Source organism: Neofelis nebulosa, chromosome 16, assembly GCF_028018385.1.
Source record: "Neofelis nebulosa isolate mNeoNeb1 chromosome 16, mNeoNeb1.pri, whole genome shotgun sequence".
Lineage (NCBI taxonomy): Eukaryota > Metazoa > Chordata > Mammalia > Carnivora > Felidae > Neofelis > Neofelis nebulosa.
This window is the reverse complement of record NC_080797.1, coordinates 60,828,098-60,851,636: the sequence shown is the minus strand read 5'-3', so window position 1 is coordinate 60,851,636 and position 23,539 is coordinate 60,828,098. Positions and strand designations below refer to the sequence as shown.

The window sequence follows — 23,539 nt, the reverse complement described above, 5'->3', positions numbered from 1 at the left end:
TTTCCCCTCAGGCTCTCTCTGCCCTTCCTCTTAATATCCAAAAACATGAGCAGCTCGTCAGGAGCTGTGGTTGGTGACTTGTGAAAAGGAAGTACCGCAGAAATGCTGGTGAAGTGAGGAAGCCAGACGGATATCTGGTAGGAGACCATTCCAGGCAGAGGGAACAGCAAATGCAAAAACCCTGAGGCAGGGGCCTGCTAGACAAATCGAAGGAGCTAGGAGGCCACTGTGGCTAGAGCAAAGGAGCAAAAGGGATAATGTAGGGAAGGGATCAGAGAGGGCACATGGTCTTAGGGCCCTCTTAATGATGTGGCTTTCACCGAATGAAATGGAAACCACTGGAAGGTTTTGCGCAGAGCAGTGACCTGACTGTAGCTAGGTCTTAAAAGAGGTGGAAGAGAGACCTCTTTTAAGAGCACCACAGGCTTCAGCTCTGGGATGAGCTACACCCTGACCCATTCCCAGCTGAGGGGCCTTGGCATTCTGTCTCTCATTCTTGGTTCTACAGGAAATAACAATAAAATTTCAGCTGGGCACCCTTTCCTGCCTGCAGCTGACATAACTGGGCCAAACTTTTGTGTAGGCGATGGAGAGGGGAGGGAGTCAACTCCAGGGGCTTGTGTGTTTAATGTGGAATTTTCTGGACAGGTTGGTAATGGTCCCATGGGGGTGCAGGCCTCATTCGGTCCACCAGTATCTAGCCAGCACCCATCTTTTGGGAGCCTAGGACTCTTTCTGCCTCAGGGGAGGTGGGGGATGGTCAATAAGCCAGCAACAAGACCATGCACAGTCATGGTAGCCAGAAATGGGTAGTCCCCACCATTCCCAAATTCAGGCCTGTGGGTCATGGCACAGAGCTTGCCTCTGGAAATTCATTCTACTGCTCTATTGTCAAGGCAAGCGGCCTTTTCTGGCCCTGCTCCTCCTAGGCCTGGCCGGGCTCCTGAATGAGCAGCCTTGGAGTCCCACGGCTCCTCTCCTTTAAAGGACTTTCCACAGTTGAGCTCTTACACAGATTAGTAGGATTCTTTGAGGTCTCTCCCCACCCCACCATTCTAAGAACTACAGGGCCTGGTAAAGGCTTTGTCCGTGTCCTTCACCGCTGTGTTCTAGGAGCACCCCCAGGCATGGTCCCTGACATATAAGGGGTGCTCAAGAAATAGGCTGAATGAGTAAATGATAAAGGAGAAAGGCAGGTAATGCTTTTCCCTTTTACAGGCAATAAAACATGCCCAGACAGCAGGTATGACTGCCTTCTGGCCCAGTTCCTATAGCTGGAGCACCCAGGAGCACAGGGCCACACCCATGGTCTCCTGGGCCCTCCACAGTCTTCTCCTCTGCTCCTCCGCAGTCACTGCACAGCCAGTCCTGAGCCCCCCAACAAGACCGGTTTCCCAAGGAAAAAACCCTAGGGCAGGAGTGGAGCAGGTAACAGCCTATTAATAACAATAACAGCACTTAGAATGTACCAGACACTCTTCTTCCACAGCAGCTCTTTGAGGCAGGTTGTATTGGCACCCTCATTTTAAAGATGAAGAAATGGGGCACAGGGAGGTAAGTGCCCGACCCAGTAGCAGAGTCTAGGTCGTGGAAGCGAGGCCGAGAGCGTGAGTTGCCTCTGCTGCAGCGCCGAACATCAGCATAGGCGTCAGAGGTCAAGTGTTCTTCGAGCTCTGCCTTCGGTGCCCCATGTCCTCGTTTCCTCATCTGTAGACCGTGAGCATTAATAATGGCTAGCCTATAGGGTTGTCGGAAGACCAATGCACGCAGTTTAGTACGGTGCCCAGCGCACAGGAAACGATCAATAAATGTTAATTATTGATATGTTTTGTTATTGTTAGGAGTGTTTCTGGGCCTGGAATGGAGGGCTGTAGGGCGGCATCCTTGCAGACTACAGGTGAGGTCATCCGGTGAGCCAGGGGTGCGCGGCCCCTCGCCCCCCCTTACCGGCCGGAGCAGGCGGGGCGAGAGTGAAGGGAACAGCGGCCCCGCCCCGCCAGGCTTTTTAAAAAAAAGGGGACGCTGGGCGCAGGCGCAGAATCGTCCAGCCGTCTGTCTCGCGCCCGCCCCGACGCGCACGCGCATGGAGGGGCGCGCGAGCCCCCCGGACGAGGCCCGCGGCCGCCCCGCGGCGGCCGTGCTGTGCCGCGGCCCCGTGGAGCCGCTTATATTCCTCGCCAACTTCGCTTTGGTCCTGCAGGGCCCGCTCACCACGCAGTACTTGTGGCACCGCTTCAGTGCCGACCTCGGCTACAATGGCACCCGCGACAGGGGCAGCTGCAGCAACCACAGCGCGGACCCCATCATGAAGGTAGCGGCGCCGGAGGGGCGCGGAGCGTGGCACCGGGTGGGCCCCGGGCTGGAGCGCTGGGCAACCGATGGGGCGGGGCCTGCGTCTGGGTCCGGGCAAGCTGCGGGGGCGGGGGGTGGGTGGGTATGGAGATTGGGTAGTGGGCGGGGCCAGAGCCTAGTTGGCGCCGGACCGACCCCTGCAGTGTGGGGGGTGCTTAAAGTTCCTTTAGGTAGAGCAAGGACGTGAGGATTAGCAAAGGGAGTAAAAGTAAGGGCCTGGGACCGTAGTCCATTCCACTTAACCCAGCACCGGTTCTCTGAGGTTTAGGGCTCCAAAGATAGTCCCCATCCCCGTATCTCCCAGGATGGTGATGGTTGGGAGTTGGGCAACCCAGAGTGAGGAACAGCACCCTGGTAAGATTCATGTCCCCACAGGAAGTGGAGACCCTTACCTCCCACTGGACCCTCTACATGAACCTGGGCGGCTTCCTTGTGGGGCTCTTCTCATTCACCCTGCTGGGTGCCTGGAGTGACTGTGTGGGCCGCCGTCCACTGCTGGTGCTGGCCTCACTGGGCCTGTTGCTGCAGGCCCTGGTGTCCATCTTTGTCGTGCAGCTGCAACTCCACGTCGGCTACTTCGTGCTGGGCCGCATCCTTTGCGCTCTCTTTGGGGACTTCAGTGGCCTCCTGGCTGCTGGCTTTGCCTCCGTGGCAGATGTCAGCTCCAGCCACAGCCGCACCATGCGAATGGCCCTGCTGGAATCGTGCATCGGGGTGGCGGGGATGTTGGCCAGCCTTCTCGGGGGCCACTGGCTCCGGGCCCAGGGTTACGCCAACCCCTTCTGGCTGGCCTTGGCCTTGTTGATAGCCATGACTCTCTATGCAGCATTCTGCTTTGGTGAGACGGTGAAGGAGCCAACGCCTGCCCGGCTCTTCACGCTCCGTCACCACCGATCCATTGTCCGGCTCTACGTGACTCCCGCTCCAGAGAAGTCCAGGAGGCATTTAGCCTTGTATTCCTTGGCCATCTTCATGGTGGTCACTGTGCACTTTGGGGCCCAGGACATCCTGACCCTCTATGAACTGAGCAAACCCCTCTGCTGGGACTCCAAGCTGATTGGCTACGGTTCTGCAGCTCAGCACCTCCCGTACCTCACCAGCCTGCTGGGCCTGCGGCTTCTGCAGCACTGCCTGGCTGACGCCTGGGTGGCTGAGATTGGCCTGGCCTTCAACATTCTGGGGATGGTGGTCTTTGCGTTTGCTACCATCACACCCCTCATGTTCACAGGTAAAATGCGTGGGCTTGGGGACAGTGTGTCCCAGAGGCACTGGGTGAAAGCTGGGGGTCAGACACTCCCTGCCCCTGCAGGTTCAGGCCTGTGTCTGGAAACATTGTTGTGCTCCTTGCCTGCACTGGAGGACAGACGAAGAAACTTCATAAAAATGCCATCTTTGTCAAATGGAGAAGACAGACCTTCAAGTAGCCTCAGTAATTAATCCACATTATCAACTATAAATTGTTGTTAGTAAGATAGAACAAAAGACAAAAGTATGGCTCATAGGCTAATTGCTTCACTTCTTGGCCTCCCACAGCCAGTATTTATGGTGTTCTTAAACAAAGTCCATGCCACTAATGCCGTAATACTCACTTCTCTGTTAAGAATCACAAGCCCTACCTCGGTATCTTTGGTCAGCTTCTTTGGGTTTTTTAAAAAGCCAGTCTTCTCAGACCACAGATAACAGATTCCTGCCTGCGTTAGTTCTTTTTCTTGTTCCTCTTTTTTTTTTTTTTCTTAGTAGGAGAGGGGTAGCTGGAAATGAGGAAATTAACTTTTTTAAAGGAACAGATTAGGGGTGCCTGGGTGGCTCAGTCAGTTACACACTTGCCTCTTGGTTTCGGCTCAGGTCATGATCTCTCGGTTCATGAGATGGAGCTTCGTGTAGGGCTCTGCACTGACAGTGTGGAGCCTGCTTGGGATTCTCTCTCTCCCTCTCTCTCTCTCTCTCTCCCTCCCTCTCCCTCTCCCTCTCCCTCTCTGCCCCTCCCCAACTTGTGTGCACACATGCTCCCTCTCTCTCTCTCTCATACTCTCAAAATAAATAAACTTAAAAAAAATAAAATAAAGGAACAGATTAATTTTGATAGAGTCCTAAAATATGTTGTTTACAAAGTCAGCCGACCAGTAATCACCGATTTCTTAACTTGGCTGCTTGCCTGGAGAGCGAGGCCGAAGGGGACCGGGGACCTTCCTCTCCTGCCCACAGCATCTCCCCTGGCCTCAGTGCTGGGCTCAGTGCCCTCAGGGGTACAGAGATGATGAAGGCACTGTCATTGCTCAGGGGAGCCTCAGCAGAGTGGGGTTCGTGGGCCTTACACCTAAACGGGCCCTGGGTTGCCTCATAAACCCACTTTGGAGGATCTACTGTCTTCTAGGAGGCAACAGTCCCACAGGGAGAGAAATCGTTATGGAAGAAGCAGTGTGAGCCTATGAGTAACAGATACAAAGGGAAAAAGAACTTGCATTTGCTGTGTATCCTCCACAAATGTTACCTCATGTACCGTTTCCTGGGGCTACTGTAACAAATGACCACAAACTGGATGGCTTAAGACAATGGAAATTTATTCTGGCACAGTTCTGGAGGCCAGAAGTCAAGCATCAGTATCACTGGGGTCAAAATCAAGGGGGCAGCAGGGCCACGCTCCTGGCTGCTTCCAGCTCCGGAGTCTCTCGGAGGGAATCTCCCTTGCTTCTTCCAGCTTCCAGTGGCTGCTGGAGTTCCTGGCTTGTGGCCATGTCACCCTAGTCTCTGTCTCAGTGGTGACATGGTCTCTTCCTCTTCCATGTGCCTTCTCTGTTCTATGTCACATCTCCCTCTGTTTCCCTCATCTAAGGATTCGTGTGATTGTATTTAGGGCCCAGTCTGGTAATCCTGGAAAAATCCCTTCATCTCAAGATCCGTAACTTAAACATGTCTTCAGAGACCCATTTTCCAAATAAGGCAACATTTACAAATTTCAGGGATTCGGCCCTGAAATCTTAGGGGGCCTTCTATACCCCAGAACCATCCTGTGAGGAGGCCTTTGTTATCCTTTCACAGATAGGAGTCATGTCCAAGGCCACACAGTTAGGAAGCGATGGTGTCAGGTTTAGAACTCGGGGCCGACTCCAAAGCCCATGCTTGTTTTCTGGACTATGCCATCTCCCTTCTAAGTGCAAGATGGTTGGGTGATGCCTGCTGCGACCACAAGAGGTGTTGCGACAAGAACACAATTGGTGGGGAATCAGCATTCATTCATGAAACAGGTAGCAGGTAGGTCAAGCTTTGAGAAAGGTAGTCTCCCTTCCTCCTTGCTCATTGTCTCCATCACCAGTAAGGAAGTCCTTCCTGTGTCCAACCTGAGTCCCACATGAGGTATGTGTAGGAGTTCTGCTACATAGGGTGCTTGGGTGCTCCTCTCCCTGACTCCATTTCCTTGATGATTGTTTCTTTCTCTGCAGGGTACGGGCTCCTGTTCCTGTCATTGGTTACCACACCCATCATCCGGGCCAAGCTCTCCAAGCTGGTGGGTGAGTCAGAGCAGGGTGAGTGTCAGGGTCACCCTGTATCTGGTCCCTCATACCCAGTGTTGCCTGAACTGGGCAGAGGGCAGCTGTGAGCCGGGAGGCTGCGTACCTTCCTCCCCTCCACCCAGGAGACGTTAGTAGCCGAGACAAATGCACTTGTGTCAAATTGCCTGGGATTGGCAGAGGGCCACAGTGCCTTGGATTTTCAGATCACAGGGTTGGAATTTGCAGTTCGCGGAGCACACTTGTTCCTTCAGGTAAGTCCCAAGTGCAGGATTTACTCTCCAGAACTCAGCTTTTCCAGCTGCAGAGTGAATGAGATGATGCTTCACTAGGGTCAGTGTGTAAGCTTAGAGGAAGCAGACAACCTTTCGATATTTCCTTGTCCCCGAGTGACAGTTGAAGAAGCAGAGACCCAGAGGGTTAAATTGGGTCACGCAAAGTCGCTCAGTAAGTGGTGGAGCTGGGATGCAAACCTGGGTCTGTTTTTAAGAGCAGCAGGTCTTAGGATGTGGTTTGGGTCCTGACTCTGGTACCCACTGGCTGTGAGATCTTGGGCAGGTCCCTTTCTGTCTCTGCACCCGTTCCCTCCTCTGTTACATGAGCAGTTTGCTCTTGATGACAAGGGCCTTCCAGCTCTTGACGGTCGGACAGAGTTCAAACTCAACTTCTCTTGGGTTGTTGCTCATTTTGCAAAATTTGGGTTCTGCTGGCGTATCTATAAAGAATAGCCTCGGGGCGCCTGGGTGGCGCAGTCGGTTAAGCGTCCGACTTCAGCCAGGTCACGATCTCGCGGTCCGTGAGTTCGAGCCCCGCGTCAGGCTCTGGGCCGATGGCTCGGAGCCTGGAGCCTGTTTCCGAATCTGTGTCTCCCTCTCTCTCTGCCCCTCCCCCGTTCATGCTCTGTCTCTCTCTGTCCCAAAAATAAATTAAAAAAAAAAAAAAAAAAAAAAAAGAATAGCCTCAGGCCTTTGGGTCATTAGACCCTAGTCTGGAAACATCTGGCTCATGCACTTTTCCCCATCTGCCCGGGAAGGAGGATCTGGTGCCATATGTAGCCCAGTAGAGGTTTGTTTTCTTGCCTCCCAAAACCCATGTACCTTCATTCATTCACTCAGTAAGCTTTTTTTCTAGCACCTTCACTGTGCCCTGAGATGCCAAGGGGAACAGGAGAGAAGAACAGCACTTACTTACTACCTCCAGGGGGCCTGTGGTGGATACTTTACGTGTGAATTTAATGTTGCCAGCAGTCTATGAAAAATAGGTATTAGCCTTATTTAACAGAAGGGGAACAGAAACCCAGAAGGATAAGCAGCTGATTCAGTGATCACACAGATAATAAGTGTTAGAACTGGGAATTAACCCAGCAATTAATCTCAAACAGGAGATGATTTCAAAAGGGGATAAACCAAAAACCACTTTATCAGGCTTTTTGGTAGAAGATATCACATGTACTTTTAATACATGGATTTAATACCAGCCATTTGTTCTGTAGTCCCATGCGTGAAGTGCTTTCTGTGCATGACCTCACTGAATCCTTACCACAACACATGATGTAGGATTCATTGTTGAGGAAGATGAGACTCAGAGAGGTTAAGTGACTTGCCCCAGGTCACATAACAGCAAGCTAGGGGTGCTAGGATTTGACTCTACGCCTTTCAGGCCTCAGTGTGTGATGTTTATTTCTTCACAGGTGCTCTCTTTTCTGCTGTGGCCTGCGTCAATGGCTTGGCCATGCTGATGGCTTCTGGCATTTTCAACTCGCTCTACCCGGCCACCCTGAACTTTATGAAGGGGTTCCCCTTCCTCCTGGGAGCTGGTCTCCTCTTCATCCCAGCCATTCTGATCGGGTAATGTAGGGCTCTGACCCATGCTCATAATGCTTTATCCCAAAGTTGTCCTCTTTCTCCTCCTCCCAACCAGAACACTCCTGGAACCATTCTGCTTGATTCTTGCCTTGCAGACAGCTGCTTTAATCATCTGAGAACCATTGCCCAAGGGCAAGGCAGAGGGGCAGCAGAGGAAGGGTCAGGCTAACACTGCTTGTTGGCAAGGCTGTGTTCTCTCCCTCAGCTCCCCCGGTCCTCCATTACCATTTTGCAGATGGAAATATGGTGGCAGAAATGTTCTAGAGGGAAGCCTGGAAACTTCCTCAGTTAGTTATGTCTGGGCCACAGGCTAGCCTGAACTACTGACTTCCTCCCCCATAGCCATAAGAGTTGCTTTCCAGAGTCCTGTGTCTCTGTACATTACCTTGTCTTCCTCCTCCCCACTGTGGCAGAAAGACCTATACCAGCCCACCCAATAAGGCCTTGATACATCTTGTCACATCTCTTAAGAGTTGAGGGTGTCCCCCCCATGTCAAATCTGAATCCTTTCTCTGGTCTCTCACAGGGTGCTGGAAAAGGCTAATCCTCGTCCTGAATTCCAGCAGTTTCCTCAGAGCCCCTGATCTGCCTGGACCCGAGGACAGAGGGCAGTGGGAGCAAAGTGAACACTAACTAGCTGAAAGCATGCGTCTGGCTCCCAGCAATGCCAGCACCACCCCGCAAAGGGCAAGTGTCTGCCTTGGAAAAAGTGGTCAAGCTACACTGCTGTGCCAGCCTATGACTTTAATCTAGAATTGTAACCCACACAGCCCCACCTCAGGAGGCAGCGGGGGAGCCATCTGGACTGTTTACCCTTGATGCCATCAGTCGTATAGAACCCTCCAGGGGAGAGGAGAGGTCCCAAATGCAGGTGAAGCCTCAGGGACCAGTTGAAGCATGAGGGCTGGCATCTGTGCTTCCAGCCCACACCGCACAGCTCACAGGGCTCAGTTCCTGGTGTGCAGCCACCAGTCACTTCTGGGTTGGATGCAATTCTGAGGGGAGGGGGGGTGGGAGGGGCTGGGTCCCTTCTGGAAAGTGCTGCTGTCTCTGGCTGGAATCCATCCTCTGGGCTTCACAGTGCCAATCACAATAAATCCATATAATCACACTGAAGTGAACCTTCTGGCCCCCAAGGCATTGGGCTGTGGGGCTCTCTGCTTTCCTGTTCCTGGCCTGCCCACCATAGGTCAGATAGCAGCAGCCTCTGGGCTGGGCAGGAGCCCCTGAGCTGCCATGGGATTGTACTGGGCATGGCCAGCCCCCCGCCTCCCCCTCCATCTGACTGCTCATTCTCTTCCCCTGAGCTGTGGGGCAGAGGCCTGCCAGACTTGCATCAGGCTCGTGGGGAGATCCGGGCAGGAGCCCATTCCTGAGGGTCAGAGATCCAGTCCCTGAAGGCACCTGTACTGGTCGACCCGGCTGTACCAGCCCAAGCAGGGTCAGGTTTTGTCACTGCTCAGCCCTCCAGCACTCTTGTTGCCACCCATTTCAGCAGGGCCATCCTTTATCTGTAGGTCAATAGGAACCTGGAGATGTGACTCCTCGATATGATCCAGGGGCCCCAGCTTCTCAGAGAATGAGGGGCTTGTTTCTAGGGTGTTAGGAAAGCCTGGACCGGAAGCTGGAAGTCAGAACTGGATTCAGTATTCAGGCACTAGCTTTGATGAGGGCTGCGAGCCCCTGCACCAACCAGAGCAGGTGGCACTTGACTGCAGGCGTGCATTGGCCACAGTGCTTGGCTCCTGCTACCCTCATTCTCTGTCCCCTGCCCCAGAAATCACAGGTGAAGTGGGAAGGGGGGAGGGGGTGGGTGCAGAACAAAGCATGGTCAGCTGTGGCGTCTGTAGCCTGGGCCTGTTTCCAGATTCCCATCTCACCGTCTCTGTCCTTGGAAGACCAAAGCAAGGAGAGGGCCTTCCACTGACTGTCCCAGCATGAGGCAGTGAGGAGGGTCAGGAAGAGGCTCTGGGCTGGTCTCAGGCCTGGGCTCTACTCTGGGCACTGCCTCTGGCTTGCTTGTGACCATGAGCAAGCCCTCCTATGTAGGTCTAGATCAGCAATGCCCCAAATTATCTGACTGCTGGTGGACAAGTTAGGAAACACTAGATTAGATAATGTTCTGAGACCTTTCCCCCCTCCTACATGCTAAAATGAGATTCCTCTTCATTGGCATGCAGTCCTTAGTCCCTGGGGAGGGGTGGGGTGAGGTGGGTAGGGACCTAGCTGATGCCCAGCCAAGCGGAAAAGCCCAACCCTGCAGACCTGCGTCAGAGCAGGCTTGGGGGAAAGGCTATTTCCCAGCCCTCTGTTTCAGGACCAGCTCCATGGGGCCAGGCCCAGGTGGAAGATGAGGGCCAGGTGCCTGTCCTGGCTGTAACCCGAGCAGTGTTGGTCATGGCAGGAGAGACAATCCACTGAACACACTGGCCTGGCTGGGAGGTCATCACCTGGGCTGCTCTGGTGGGATTGGCGGCTGGGCTCTGATTCCCCAGAGACAGGACGGGGCAGCAGTAGAGGGTGTCCAGACAGCCCGCAACCTCTCTGAATACTGCCCACAGGGCACCTCAGGAAGGGGTGGGATTGATGGGGACAAAGAGAAAGTGTCTCCTGGAGGGTAGTCATCCCACTGTATTGTTACTGTCTCTGCTCTGCAAAGGCAACGTCCAGTCTGCCTCAGTCACCACCACACCCAGGGCCTGGCACTGAAGGGCACTCGTGTGGCATGAAGGCATCAAGAGCGGTGGAGGCCAGAGCTGGGGCCAGGACCCGCTAAAGACAGTGTCTCCTGCAGGAGGGGGAGTGGAAGGAACGAGTGCCAAGCCTGAAGTAAGACCTTTGACTTTCTGATGATGTGGCTCAAGAGCTACGAGTGACCCGGCCAGCACCTGTGGGAGGTGCTTCTGGAAGCTGAGGCAGCCTGGTGTGAACTCACTGCCCCGGGGAGGGAAGGGGCAGGGCAGGCTCTAGCTGACCCTATTAGCTGAAGCCTGGGTTTACTGGGGGGAGGATACTTTCTTGCTCTCCTACCCTAGTGGAGAAAGGGGCTGAGGGACATTCCTGCTCATTTATTTCTGTACAGCTCCTGGGTCAGCCTTTCTTGGTGCAAACCTGTCTCCCCCTGCTAGCCTCTTGGGGCAAAGGAGAAGCCAGCTGTCAGTCCGAAGCCCTGTCCAGGGCACAACCTCCAGGATGATTCTCAGGACAGGCAGTGGACGGAGCACCAGGCGGCCAGGTCTGGATCGTGGGGCTGCCGCTAATGATTTGGGAAATGGCACGTCATTCTCTTCCTTATCTGTAAAATGGAGATAATACCGGGGAGGGTTGCTCCGGTGGTTCTGGGAAATGGCAAATATTTGTGAGGGATTTGTGTTTTAGAGCCTTGCTAGTTCAAGTGGGTCATTCCTTGACCACCGCATCCACTCATCTGGGAATTAGTGAGAAATGCAGAAACCCAGGCTCTGCCCAGGTCTCTTGAGTGCAATTTTAGCAAAATTCCCAGGGGAGATTCAACTGCACTCCTTGCCCTTCTTCAGGATCTTGCCTCTCCACGTGTTGCTGCAGGTTCTGCCCAGGCTATTGCCGCTGCCGCTGCCGCAGAGTGCTGCCTCCCCCGGCCTCCCCCTGAGCATGTGGGTGGGGGAGGGGCCAGGGAAGCCAGCTGAGCCAGGCCAGCAGGAGCCTGAGGCACGGCAACAAGGCTAAGTAGGGTGGCTAGCTGCCCACTGAGATGGCCTCGGCTGCCCAGGCCCAAGCAGGGGACTCCTTTGCACCACTGGGTGCAGCGAAACTGGCCGTAGCCACAGACCAGCCAGAGTGAGGGCAGGTTCAGCCCAACCCTGACCTTGGATGTGGCTAAGGGGGCTGCACCTCAGAAAGGCTGAGAGGGGACTTGGGACCAGGCCAGGCCAGCTAAGGACACTGAGTGGTTACAGGTCAAGGCCACAGGGTGGCAGGAAGTGGTGAGAGCCAGGCATGATTTAGGCGGAGAGCCATCGCTGGACCCTTGTGCTGGCTGGCTGCTGGGCCCAGGCCCTGGGTTAGCTGAGAGGGTGGGCATGGCCCTAACCCTTGTCAGAGACTGCCTGCCTTCCCCCTATGAAAGCTGGCTGCTGCTGTCAGGGCAGGATGGGGCGTAGTGTGCTGTGAACCCTCAATCTCCAGTGCTTTTCCCACACCGGAGATAGAAAACCTGGTGGCAGGGCCTGGGCGGGGCGGGGGGGGGGGGGGGGTCTGACCCTTACCACCCCTAATGCCTGGCTTCCCTTCCCTTTCCAGACACTGAGGAAGCTGGGTTTGAGGTGGCCCATGAGGGTGGGGAGAGAGGGACAGTCATTTCCTGAGAAGGGCCCAGGCTGAGGGAGGCCGGTTTGAGGAGCTGCTTCTTCAGGAGGGACGACGGAAATGGGGGTCACGGCAGGGCTTGGGAACGAAGGACTGGTTAAGTTGGGCCCATGGGTGCAGCACCCTCCAAACTGGTGTCAGAACCTGCAGATGAGTCCCGGGAGGAACGGCCCTGCAGGAAGCGGATGATCTTCTCTATTGTGGCCTCTTGGTACTCGTGGGACCACCTGTGGGCACAGAGGCTGGTGGGTCAGAGGGCCTGCCGGAGGGAGCTGCTGGCTGGGGGCTGGATACCCGCCCCCCTCCTCACTTGATGCCATTGAAGGTGAGCACAGCCTGCATGTCCTCGGGCAGGTCCTGGGGCTCTGGCCACTCGAAGCCATCAATGACAGGCACAATGTTCTTGCCGTAGCTCAAAGCAGTCACGATCTCCTGGAGAAAGAAAAGAGGGGAGGAGGAAAGAGACACAGGTCCCCATCTAGGGACCTGGGAGGCCAGGCAGACGCTGGGAGGGCCAACCACCCAAGGCCAAGCCTGGGGTGGGGTGCTGGTGCTGAAGTCTACCTTGACTTCTCCCTCACCACTTGTGGTATATATTTGGTCTTTGCCCCAGATCCTTGGTATAGAGCTCCTGAAACCCTGGGAATCCCCAGATGACTGGAGGATGGGTTGGGGGTACCTAGATAGCTTCTGGATGGGGCCTGGTTGCCAGGAAGACCAAGCTATGTTGAAAAGGTTGGAACTTTTAAGTACCCAACAAACATTCACACACACACACACACACACACACACACACACTGCCTAGGAGGGGAGAGGGGCAGAGATTGAGTTCACTCGCCAGTGGCCAATGACTTAATCATGCCCACATAATGAAACTCCGTAAAACCCCCCAAGGATGAGATGGGTTGGTGAACACATCTAGGTGTTGAGAGGGTGGCCTGGAGAGGGCATGGGAGCTCTGGGCCTCCCCTGCCCATGCCCGCATGCCCTGTACCTTGCCCTAGGCCTCTCTCACATTTGGATGTTCCTGAGTAGTATCCTCCACAATGAACCAGTAATAGTTGAGTCCTTTCTGAGTTCTGCATGTCATTCTAGCAAATTATTGAACTGGTCGAGGGAGGGATGTGTATGTCCCGGGAACTCCTGAATTGGTAGTCAAGTCAGACAAATGCGGGTAGCCTGGGAACCCAGGACTTTCAACTGGCATCTGAAGTGAGGGCAGACTTGTGGGGCAGAGTCCTTAACCCTCTGGAGTCTGACACTTGCTCTGGGTAAGTAAGTCAACATCAGAATTGAACTGAATTGTGGAACACCCAGTTGGTGTTGGCAAATTGCAAGAATGGTTTGTTGGTGTTAGAAAAAACTCACACGATTTGGTGTCAGAAGAAGAACATGACCCGCTGCAGCCAAACTGATCTGTCACCAGCCCTGGCAATTTGTACTTCTTACTTTTTTTCTCAAATCCACCCGTTTTTCTCTTCTTCCACCCCACCACCACCCTGCTCCAACCCCCCTCATCTTTATCCCCTGCCAGGTCTCTCCTCATCCACTCTTGCCCCCTCTAACTTGTTCTCTGCGTTGCCCTTTCACCTGGCTGCTGTTTGCAAAATGCAAATCTGATCATGTCATCCCCTGCTTAAAACCCTTCAGGATTTTACATGGCTCTTAGAATAAAATTCAAACTCCTTAATGTGGTCTGAAGGCCCTGTGTGGTTGACCACAGCTCACTTCTCAGACTCTACCCCTGTACTGTTCTCCCAGCCACACAGATCTTGTAGCCCCTTAGATTTGCCATCCTCCCTCCCTGCACAGGGCCTTTGCACATGCTGTTTCCTCAGTCTGGAATGCTCTTCCCTGCCCCTTCCCCTAACTAATGCCTACTCATTTTTCTGATCTGAGCTCAATCCATACTTTCCCAGGGAAGTCTTCCCTCACTTCTCTGACTAGGCCAGTTCTCCCTATTGTAGGCTCTTGTAATAGGCCCTTCAGCATATGCTACAGTTGCAAACTTAAATTAGTTAATGAGTGATTTGCTTAATACCTGTCTTCCCCACATGTCTGGTTTTTACCCATCTTACATCTCAGCATCTTTCACAAAGCCTTGCCCATAGTCAGCCCTTGCCAAATACTTAATGGATGGCTGGATGGTTGGAAGGAAGGAAGGAAGGAAGGAAGGAAGGAGGGAAGGAAGGAAGGAAAGAAAGAAAGAAGAAAGAAAGAAGGAAGGAAGGAAGGAAGGCAGACTGAATGGTTAGAATGAAGGAAGGAAGGAAGGAAGGAAGGGAAAGAAAGGAAGAAAGAAAGAAAGAAAAAAGGAAGGAAGAGGAAGGAAGGAAGAAAAATAAATAACATAACATAGCATAGCAGTTGGGGACTGAACTCTGGAATCATCAGATGGGGGTTCACATCGAATCTCTGACACAGGCTTTGTGGCCTGAGGCAAAAACAGGCTCTCAAAGCCTCTGTTTTCTCATATATAAAATCAGGTTCAAAATAGGGTTCATGACAGTCCCTGTCTGGTGGGATGGTTGGGGATACCTGCAATGTCCCACGACAAGTGGTTAGAACAGTGCCCAGCATGCAGTGGGTGCTTAATAAATAATAGGTGTTATTATTTCCTCCTCTGTAAAAGAGAATAATAAACCTACTTCACAAGGTTGTTCTGAGGATATAACTTACTATTAATGGGTGCTCTGGTAAGTGCTTATTGAATGTTTTTCTCCTTTCAAGGGAGAACCTCAGGGATTGGCCTTTTTTGAGTGCAGTTCACTTGTGGTTTTCCATATTGATTACTCACTAAATGTGGCTTCAGGGAAAGGAATTTTAAAACCAGAGGCAATCAAGCACTAACAACAACCAAGGAAGGCTGATGGAGCCTTTGGGACTGGTCCAGTGCAAAGGCTCCTGCCACCCCGCCTGCCTCCTCCCTCCTTACAATCTGCTGGGACAAGGCTGGATGTCCAGTACCCTTGTGGAGCAGAGCCTTCCTGGGGAAAGAACCTGAGGAGCTTCCACCTTGGTTGGCTTTGGGGGAAACTCTCCATTTTATGAATGAGAAGCAGGAAGCCCGGAGAAGGGAAGGGACTTGCTCCCAAGTCACACAAATGCCCAAACCAGGAGGGGCCAGGTCTCTGAATCAAGCCTTCAAATTCCAAGTCCAGGGCTCTTTCAACCAAGCCCTCTGCCTCTCTGCTGAGGACCTGTATGAATTCAGACCCTGAAGAAATTTATTTGGGAGCCTTTAGACATTTGTTTTATCCAAAATTACACACAACTGAAGACAGCACACTGCTCATGGCACAGATTCAGAGTCTGGCCAAGAGAGGAATAATGGGTTGTTCAAGGTCACCCAGCAGGTTCAGAATGAAAACTTGATTAGAGTTGACCTGGTAAAGCTGGTGGACATGTCTTCTTTTCCCAGTAATCTCAGCTCCATCTGTGTAATCTTTGATTCAATCATTCCATAAACTCAAGAGCCTACTTTGCAGCTTGCGTGGTTGTGGGCATCGGGGATATGGAGTAAACATGGCAAGGTCTGAACTCCCATGGAGCAGGCCACCTGCCACCTAAGCTGGGCCATCAACCATGATCCTCCAGGTGTCTCTTTGGCCCAACACCAAACCAAGCCCAATACTCAGCCCCTAAGACATGGCTTCTGGGGCCTGACCCTCTTCCCCACTGTCAGTCTGGATGCACTCTGGTGTCAGAGCCTTCTCCCAACAATCCCTGGCCTGGCGTCACTGCCCTCAGGGGAATCCCTCTTCCCTGTGCTTTAAACATGGGTCTTCTCCTGGCCTTTAGGTACTCTGCAAACTAGTTCTGTAGTTCTTATCCAGCCAGTGGTATACTGGTCAATGTTTAACAATGAGCTCTCTGGGAGGCGGGGGGTGGGGTGGGGGGGAGACAATCAACCAAATAAAACCCTGATTCGTACGTAGTATTTATCAACTTCCTTAGTGTTGATGCTCCCACCGTGGCTGATTTTGAGCTACCAACACGACGTCACTGAACATGGAGTTGGGAAGAGATGCAGACAATCATTTCTGGTGCCGGCTGAACCCAGCCGTATCCCACCATCTCCCCTCACACCCCCTCAGATCTGTGCCATGGAACGCAGTCAGGTCCTGGGAAAGAGCGTGGGCTTTGGAGTCGGACAGATGGAGTTCAGAGCCCAGCTTTTCTGATTTCAACACCAGTGTGGTCATGGGAAAAAATATTGTACCTCTCTGAGCCTCAGTTTCTTCATCTGTAAGCAGTTACCAGTGATGCACCTTCCTCACCCCCACTTTTGTTCTTTTGCTCACGCAGTTCTCCTGCCTGGGATGCCTTCTCTTCCACTCACCTAAATTCTTAAGACTCTTCTCAAGTTCTGCCTCCTCCATGAAGCCTTCCCCGGTTACTCTGGCCCTTAATGTTTTCTCCCTTCTCCATACTCCTATGGCAAGTAGGAGGTTCACCTACCTAGCTTAGCACTGACACCATCCTACATATGGTCTGGTCGTTCTGGGCATATTTTTGTCTTCTTAGCTGTTTTAGGACAAGGGCTCCATCTCAGATGACTGCTTTATCTCTCAGCCCAGACCCCCAGTTCCTACTCACTGATTAGTTATTAATAACCTGCAGATGTGATATGGATCCACCCCTCCATTCTACAAGTATTTAATAAGTTTCTACTATGTGTCAGGCACTGAAAATACAACGGTATTAATTAAACAGTGGTAGTACTCATAATAATTGCAATAATAATTGCTACCATTATAAAGCAATTACTATAGAGCTAGGCATTCTGCTGAGCACTTCACACATTTTAGCTCTTTTAATTTTTATAACGACATCCTAGGGAGTTAGAGACTACACTTATCCCACTTTCCAGTAACAAACACGAAGCTCACTGGGATTAAGTAACTTGTCCAAGGCCGGAGCCAGGATTCAAACTCAGCTTTGTGCTCTTCATGATTCCGCTGCGTCTGGCACTAGGCTCTCTGGCCCCTCTCCCCTCACAGAGGTTATTTTTCAAAGCATTTTCATCCTTCTCACAACAATCCTACAAGGCGAAGAACACAGAGAAGTTATCCCCATTTTCTAAATGAGGAAACTGAGACTCAGAGAGCCTGAGTGACTTGCTAAAGACTAATTACAGTCAGAGCTGTGGCTCCTGACTTCCGGCTGGGCCATGGAGGTTGCTGGTGGACGCAGGGGAGGAGGAACGGGAGGAGGACCTTGTGCCCTGGACACAGGCCAGGGCTGGGACCACAGAGGCCAGCGCCTACCTTGTGCACCCAGTCCTTGCAGTCGTGGTCCTGCATGCACTTGTCCAGTGCCCCAGCTGACAGCACCAGCACAAAGTTGCGGGCACCTATGACACTCTGGATGAGCTTGTCCTCGAACTTGCCTGCTTCCAGCTTCTCCACATCAATGAAGACACTGAAGCCGTGCAGCTGCAGGTGCACCTTCAGGAGGCTGTAAAGAGGTCCCGTGTCACTGCCTTGGCCTTGCCCCGAGGCCCCAGCCTGCCCGCCTGCCCACCCCTTCTCACCTGGCCAGCTGGGAGCCTGAGTTCCGGCGGTAGCTGATGAAGACATCTGGGATGTCCCCACTGGGCTTGCAGCCAGTGCAGGGCAGCGGGGAGTGTAGCATTTCTGAAGCAGACAAGAGACAGCTTGGTTCACCATGAGGTACATCATCCCCTGCACACCCGCCTTCTCAGCCCGGCCCAACCCCGCCCAGACCAGGCAGGGTGGCTTGCTTCAAAAAAGGGTCACCGAGATAGCGAGATGGGCCTACGGGAAGGAGGGCTGCTAACTCTTAGTGAGTGCGTCTCAGGAGGCAGGCATTGTGTTTTAGGGACGTGGATTTGCACCTCCAGCCCTGCCCTCTCTCCGGAGCTTCAGACCTACACGGCCAGCTGCCCCCACACACGGCAAACCCAATACGTCCCAAGTCCTCCCCAGGACCCTCCCTTCCTAGTTCCCACCACAGCCAGCACCTGGGTATTGACCTGAACCCCTACCTCTCACTCATTCATTCAACAAGTATTTGCTAAGCATTTACTGTATGCCTGGCACTATCCCTTGTGCTTGGGCTACTGCAGTGAACAGAACAGACAAGTCTTCACAACCCCTGACTCTGAGCTCTGTATCCTTCCTACTTCCCAGGGCCCTCCTGATGTCCAGGCTCCCAACTCAGCCTTCTCAGTGGTCTCCCCAAATCCACACTTACTCGGTCTAATCTGTTTGTACAGCAACCAGAGGGATTTTTCTAAAATCTAAGTCTGAGTGTGTCATTGCCCCCACTTAAAAAAACGTGCACGGCTCTTTTTAAAAAACGTGTAAGCTATCTTTGCAGTAGGACTTCCCTGTTTTTAAAAAATGAAATCTTAGGGTTTTGTTGGACGCTGCGATGTAAAAATAATAAAGGCTTGATCTGCTTTAGTTAAACTTGCTGAATGCAAAGTATCCATCTTCATGTAATATTCGGCCCTAACACTCACAGACAGCATATGTCTGTTTATGAAGCAGAAAGACAGAGGTTCAAATCCCAGTTCTGTTATTTTAAGGGCCTTGAGATATGTATTTGGGATTTCCCAAGGGATAGCGTTGGGAAATGTATTTAAATTCTCTAAAACTTAGTTTCATCATCTTTTCAATTAACACCCTCAAGGACCATGTTCATCTTGGATTACGATGGTAGTTACACATATAAGCATTTTTCAAAACTCTTCAAATTGGACACTATTTTTTCTTTTCTTTTTTTTTTTTTTTTTAGGAAGCTCCACTCCCAGTGTGGGACCCAATGCCAGGTTTGAACTCAATGACCCTGAGATCAAGACCTGAGCTAAGATAAAGAGTTGGATGCTCAACCTACTGAGCCACCCAGGAGCCCTGAAATTGGACACTTTTAAGTTATACCTCTTTTATTACTTACAAATTTTTTTAAAGTTGATTTAAAAAATTGACACCCACTGCGCAGAATGGATGTAGAGATTAATGAGATAATATCTGTTTAAAACCTAATACATATAACAATTGATGATAAATATCAACTAAATAGTAAATTAGCAAGTTAAAGTAGTAAGTGAAAAGGGTTGCTAGAGCCCTAGAATCCATTCTGCCCTCATGACCTCCCCAAAGCACCTCCAGAACCCATACTCTGCACGCTGCTGGCTAGTGGCATAAGCCTCCCTCCCCATGTGACCCCCTCCTTCTTGTCTTACCTCCACATTTGCATATCTGCTCCCTCCTCCTGAGCTGCTCTTTCTGCTGCACCGCCCTCCCCAGTACATCCTTCAAGACCTGGTCAGACATCCTCTAAATGCCCAGACCTGGGTGGACAGCCAGCGCTTCCTCGCAGCCCCCATTGGAGTCCCAGACATGCTTCCTACTGTGGTCACCGACCTGCTTATACAGCTGACTTACTTCCACCCCCCACCCCCACCCCCACCCCCCCACTCAGCTCAGACTGGGAACTTCTTGAGGGAAAAGTGCAGCATATTGGTCTTTGCATCCTCAGAATCCAGTCTGGCACCGGGGATATGTTCAGACCATCTACCGTGTGTCTCCCCTCGCCCTGCAGGGCTGGGCTAGGCAGGGGTAGGGGCCCGGGTGGGCAGGCTGACCTCTGGCGGCTGTGAGGATGCGGGCGCGGTGCACGCCCAGGCTGATGCCGCAGTCCTCCAGGAGCTGTTGCTCAGACACGCGGTGCAGCAGGGAGCGGTCCAGGCCGCAGCTGACCAGGCCGTACGTGTACTGGCGGAAGCGCGGGTCCAGGCTGCCCAGCCAGTCGGCCAGGTTGCTGCGGTCGCATGTAGCGTAGTTGGCGAAGGTCTTGAGCTCCGTGAGCTCCCTAAAGAATCTGCACCCCGGGGGAGAAGAGGACGCTGAGGTCCTAACCTGGGACTGGCTAGTGGCGGAGGGCGACGGCTGGCAGGCAGGAGGCTCCGTACCTTTTGCGGGTGATGCCCGATTTCATGCCCAGGTCGGTCTGGAGCTCTTCCTCCGTGAGTCGCAGAAGCAGGTCACCATCCACCTGCTGCTCCTGAGGGAGGGGTCAGATGTAAGGAAGGGCTCTCCTCCTCAGCCCTTGGACCCCAAGCATAAAATGCAAGGAAAGGGAACTGTAGAGGGCGATGGGTGAGGCGGATGGGACTCAGAGCCGAGTGACCCCGAAAGTGGCTGAGTACAGACTCCCATCCCCAATATGGCCCCCTGGCGCCGCGGGCATGCAGGCGGAAAAGGGGCGCGGTGGCCTCTGTGCAGGGCGCCCCTAGCGGCCGCGCGCCTTTGGGATGCGCCGCTCTACCCGGAAGCTCTCGCAGTAGTGGGAGAAGCCGATCTGCTGCAGCCACGTCTGGACCTCGGCCTCCTTCCAGCTGGCCACGCAGGGCAGAATGGGCCGCGGCACCTCCTCGCCCAGCAGACGTAGAGCACGCTTGGCCAGCGCCGACGTGGTGCCGTTGGTGGAATAGGAAACCAGGCGTTTCAGGCTCTGGATGGCTCCGATGTCGCTGAATACCTAGGGAGGGATGGGGAGAGGGTGTCTTGGGTCCACCAGCTCGCCAGCCATCCCCAAACGTGCCCAGTCCCTCCCTTCCCCTCTTCAAAGCGCTGAAACTCCCATCATCTACCCTAGCCCTGCCTGCATCCAATATATCACCTAGTTCTGTGGATTCTGCCTCCTGAAGCTCTCGCAACTCTTGACCTCATGTCTCCCCTCTAACAGCTTCCATCTCCCTGGGATGAAGTCTGAGCTCTCAATGTGGAGGCCGGGCCTGGCACAGTGTAGCCCCTGCCCACCATTCTCAGCTCAACTGCCCTTTCACAATCCCACACTTGGCTGACACCCACCCACTAAGGCTCTCCAATCTCTGGCTGGGCTCAGTCATGGCTTTCCCAGACCCTTTAGTTCTTCTGGCCTGCTTGTGGGAATCCTAGTCATCCATCGGAATTCAAATTGATTAGCACCCCCTCCATGCAGCCTACTTTGATTTACCCACAGTTTGGCCCATAGGTCCAATTAGGCCTTGTACTCTACATGCCACTGTTGTTAATAGATAATGCACCTTCCACTGGATGATAAGCTGACGTCATGTTTTAGTCACCTTTGGAGTCCTGTACCTGGCACATTGCAGGGTACAGAGTGGTGGCTGACGATCTCTTTACTGAACTGCATTCACTTGGCCTTGTTGGAAAGGGGGTGCCATAGCTGGTGGTCATGCCTGCTGCCCAGACCCAATCCTTGGGGCCTCACTCCCTACTTCCCTTCAAGTCCCTTCTCCCAAAGCAGAATGACCTGATTTATAAAGCCAGTCCTCCCATGGCCCACCTCTGGGGCATAGAGGGGAAAATCAGAAGCTTCTAGAACCCCAGACCCTGGAAGAGGCCTCCAAGAACCCCCCAACACAACAGTCTCTTTTTAATCTGTGGGGACACACACAATAGGTGACAATGATCTGAGACACTCTCCTCCAAGCAGCCCAGATGACAGCTGTGGTACAGACAGGATGGCCCACACTGTGCCCACAACTCCCTTACACCAGCTGTCACCAACTCCAACCCCCCAGAGGAATGCAAAGGAGGAGAGGGGTGTTGTAGGGATAATTTTGATTCTCCAATATTTAAAACACAAAAACACAAACTTTTGATAATTTAGCTATTAGTAGCTTCACATGCAGGATAAGAACTGCTGCCGTGGTTCGCTTCTTCAGTTTTCCAGGATAAAAAAGAAGCATAGAGAGGCCCAGAAAGGGGAAGCCAGCTAGCCAAGGTCACACAGCAAGTTAAAGCAGAGGGCCAAAGCTTCAGATCAGGCCCTAGGCATAGGGAGCTCTTGGGACACAGGTGGGAGTTATCTGGTCAACGCACTGATGTTCTGCCCCGCCAAGCCCCTGTCTCTGCATTCCCTCTCCTTCCTGCACTCCAGACCCATGTGACAAAATGGCCCACTGAGGTACCCCAGCTGGTCATCGTTCATGCACTCCAAGCCCAGCCTGTCCCAGTGAACTCACTTTCTTCCCCTCCCCCACCACAACCTCTCTCCAGTTACCCTTATTTCTGTACCAGGTGCCACCAGGCACCCAGCTGTCTGTGTCCAAAGCCAGGAGTCATCCTCAGCTCTTCCCTCTCCTTCACCGCCCCCCACCCCCCAAGTCCTAATTCTATCTCTTCAGCCCCTCTGAGATCTGTCTGCTTTTCTCTGCCTCTGCTGTCATGCCCCAGCCCACCTTCCCAACTGTCCCCATCATGGCCTCCTATCTGGCTCCCTTGCCTCTGACCTCACCCTTGCCAATTCCATCTCTACAATTGCAGCCAGGATAATCTTTGTGAAATGCATGTTTCCTGCTGGAAATCCTTGCTTTTGCCTTCAAGGCCAGAATGACTGGTCTCTCATCCTTCTCCTTGCTTCACCTAACTCTTAACGTGTACTTCAAGTCCCTGTCACTCCCTCTGGGAAGCTGGTCCAGACTCTCTCTAACCCCGGTCCTCCCCCTCACCCCACACCCACCTTAGTCTTGCCCTGCAGGCTCTTGATGGCCGCTTCAGCACAGAGGTAGAAAGCCCCGATGCACTGGGCCTCCAAGCGCGACGAATCCAGCAGCGGCACGAGGCGCTGCAGGTCGTCGGGCCCGCGTCCCTGGCTCGTGTCACTGGCATCCACCAGGCAGCGGGCGAAGCGACCGGGGTCTAGCGAGGCCACGAGCGGCTCCACGAGCGCCAGGGTGCCGGAGCGCTCCACCTCCCGCTCCACCTCCTTGTTGGTTGCCAGCACCGCCACCGCGAGGCAGGCGTGCAGCCGCAGCAGCTCGTCCTCTTTGGAGAAGGCGAGCGGGAAGAGCCACTCTGCAGCGCGCTTCTCCACCATGCGCCTCTGCGCCGCCTGGCCCCCGTGCAGCGCGCAGTTGCCCAGCGCCAGCGCGCAGTGCCGGAGCAGCGCCGGGTCCGTGCGGCGGCACCAGTACAGCACCGCGTCCAGGCCACCGGCCGCCACCAGCCGCTGGCACGTCTCTTCCGAGTGCTTGAACATGTGCTCCAAGATGCCTGCCACGCTCCGCGCCAGCTCCACCGGCTCACGCTCTTTGGCCAAGTTCAGGATCACGCCCAACCCGATGCGCGCCACGCGGTCCCTGCCAAGAAAAAGTGGCACTGGGACGGTGGAGTGGCGGTGGTCCCGGGGAGGGGGGGTGGCTTGTCCCCTGGGGACCACGGTCTGGTCACTTAACCTCTCTGGCCTCACTAGTGTCATATAGGACATGAGGGAGAGCATTATCTTCCCTGCCTCTGCCTTTCATCTCCTGTCTGGGGAGGAGCAGATTTCTCGGATTGTAAGGATGCTCCATCCTGGCCTCCCCATCTCCTCCCTTACCACTGCCTCCTCCCCCGCAGTGCATGTAGCCGTTAAGGACCCTAACTCTGGAGAAGATTCCCTGGGTCCTGGTTTCTTCTAGAAAGTTGTGGGGCCTTGGGTGCCTTCCTT

General features: G+C 53.5%; 2 protein-coding genes across 3 annotated transcripts in view; one reads left to right on the top strand and one right to left on the bottom strand.

The window, feature by feature from the left end:
* Positions 1-2,075: 2,075 nt before the first annotated feature.
* On the top strand, positions 2,076-8,847 carry SLC46A1 (solute carrier family 46 member 1). Its single transcript, XM_058703565.1, has 5 exons — positions 2,076-2,311; positions 2,728-3,580; positions 5,793-5,876; positions 7,552-7,708; positions 8,253-8,847. Exons 1-5 carry the CDS (start codon positions 2,084-2,086, stop codon positions 8,308-8,310), a joined length of 1,380 nt encoding a protein of 459 aa, XP_058559548.1. The 5' UTR covers positions 2,076-2,083; the 3' UTR covers positions 8,311-8,847.
* Positions 8,848-10,332: 1,485 nt separating this feature from the next.
* Positions 10,333-23,539, bottom strand: part of SARM1 (sterile alpha and TIR motif containing 1) — a 24,822-nt gene continuing 11,615 nt past the window's right edge. For both annotated transcript variants that reach the window (XM_058703562.1, XM_058703561.1), the window contains exons 2-9: positions 22,571-23,189; positions 20,369-20,581; positions 20,013-20,104; positions 19,686-19,921; positions 17,607-17,709; positions 17,341-17,530; positions 12,381-12,502; positions 10,333-12,297 (exon numbers count right to left, since the gene is read on the bottom strand). In XM_058703562.1, coding sequence (XP_058559545.1) covers positions 12,168-12,297; positions 12,381-12,502; positions 17,341-17,530; positions 17,607-17,709; positions 19,686-19,921; positions 20,013-20,104; positions 20,369-20,581; positions 22,571-23,189 — 1,705 coding nt within the window. In that variant the 3' untranslated portion in view covers positions 10,333-12,167. The remainder of the gene's footprint in view (positions 12,298-12,380; positions 12,503-17,340; positions 17,531-17,606; positions 17,710-19,685; positions 19,922-20,012; positions 20,105-20,368; positions 20,582-22,570; positions 23,190-23,539) is intronic.

Excerpts from the sequence above, each read along its gene's own strand:
- SLC46A1 (XM_058703565.1), top strand. The coding sequence starts at position 2,084 with ATGGAGGGGCGCGCGAGCCCCCCGGACGAGGCCCGCGGCCGCCCCGCG. Across the intron at positions 3,581-5,792 it reads CACACCCCTCATGTTCACAG|GGTACGGGCTCCTGTTCCTG; the intron begins GTAAAATGCGTG and ends CTTTCTCTGCAG. Across the intron at positions 5,877-7,551 it reads GGTGGGTGAGTCAGAGCAGG|GTGCTCTCTTTTCTGCTGTG; the intron begins GTGAGTGTCAGG and ends ATTTCTTCACAG.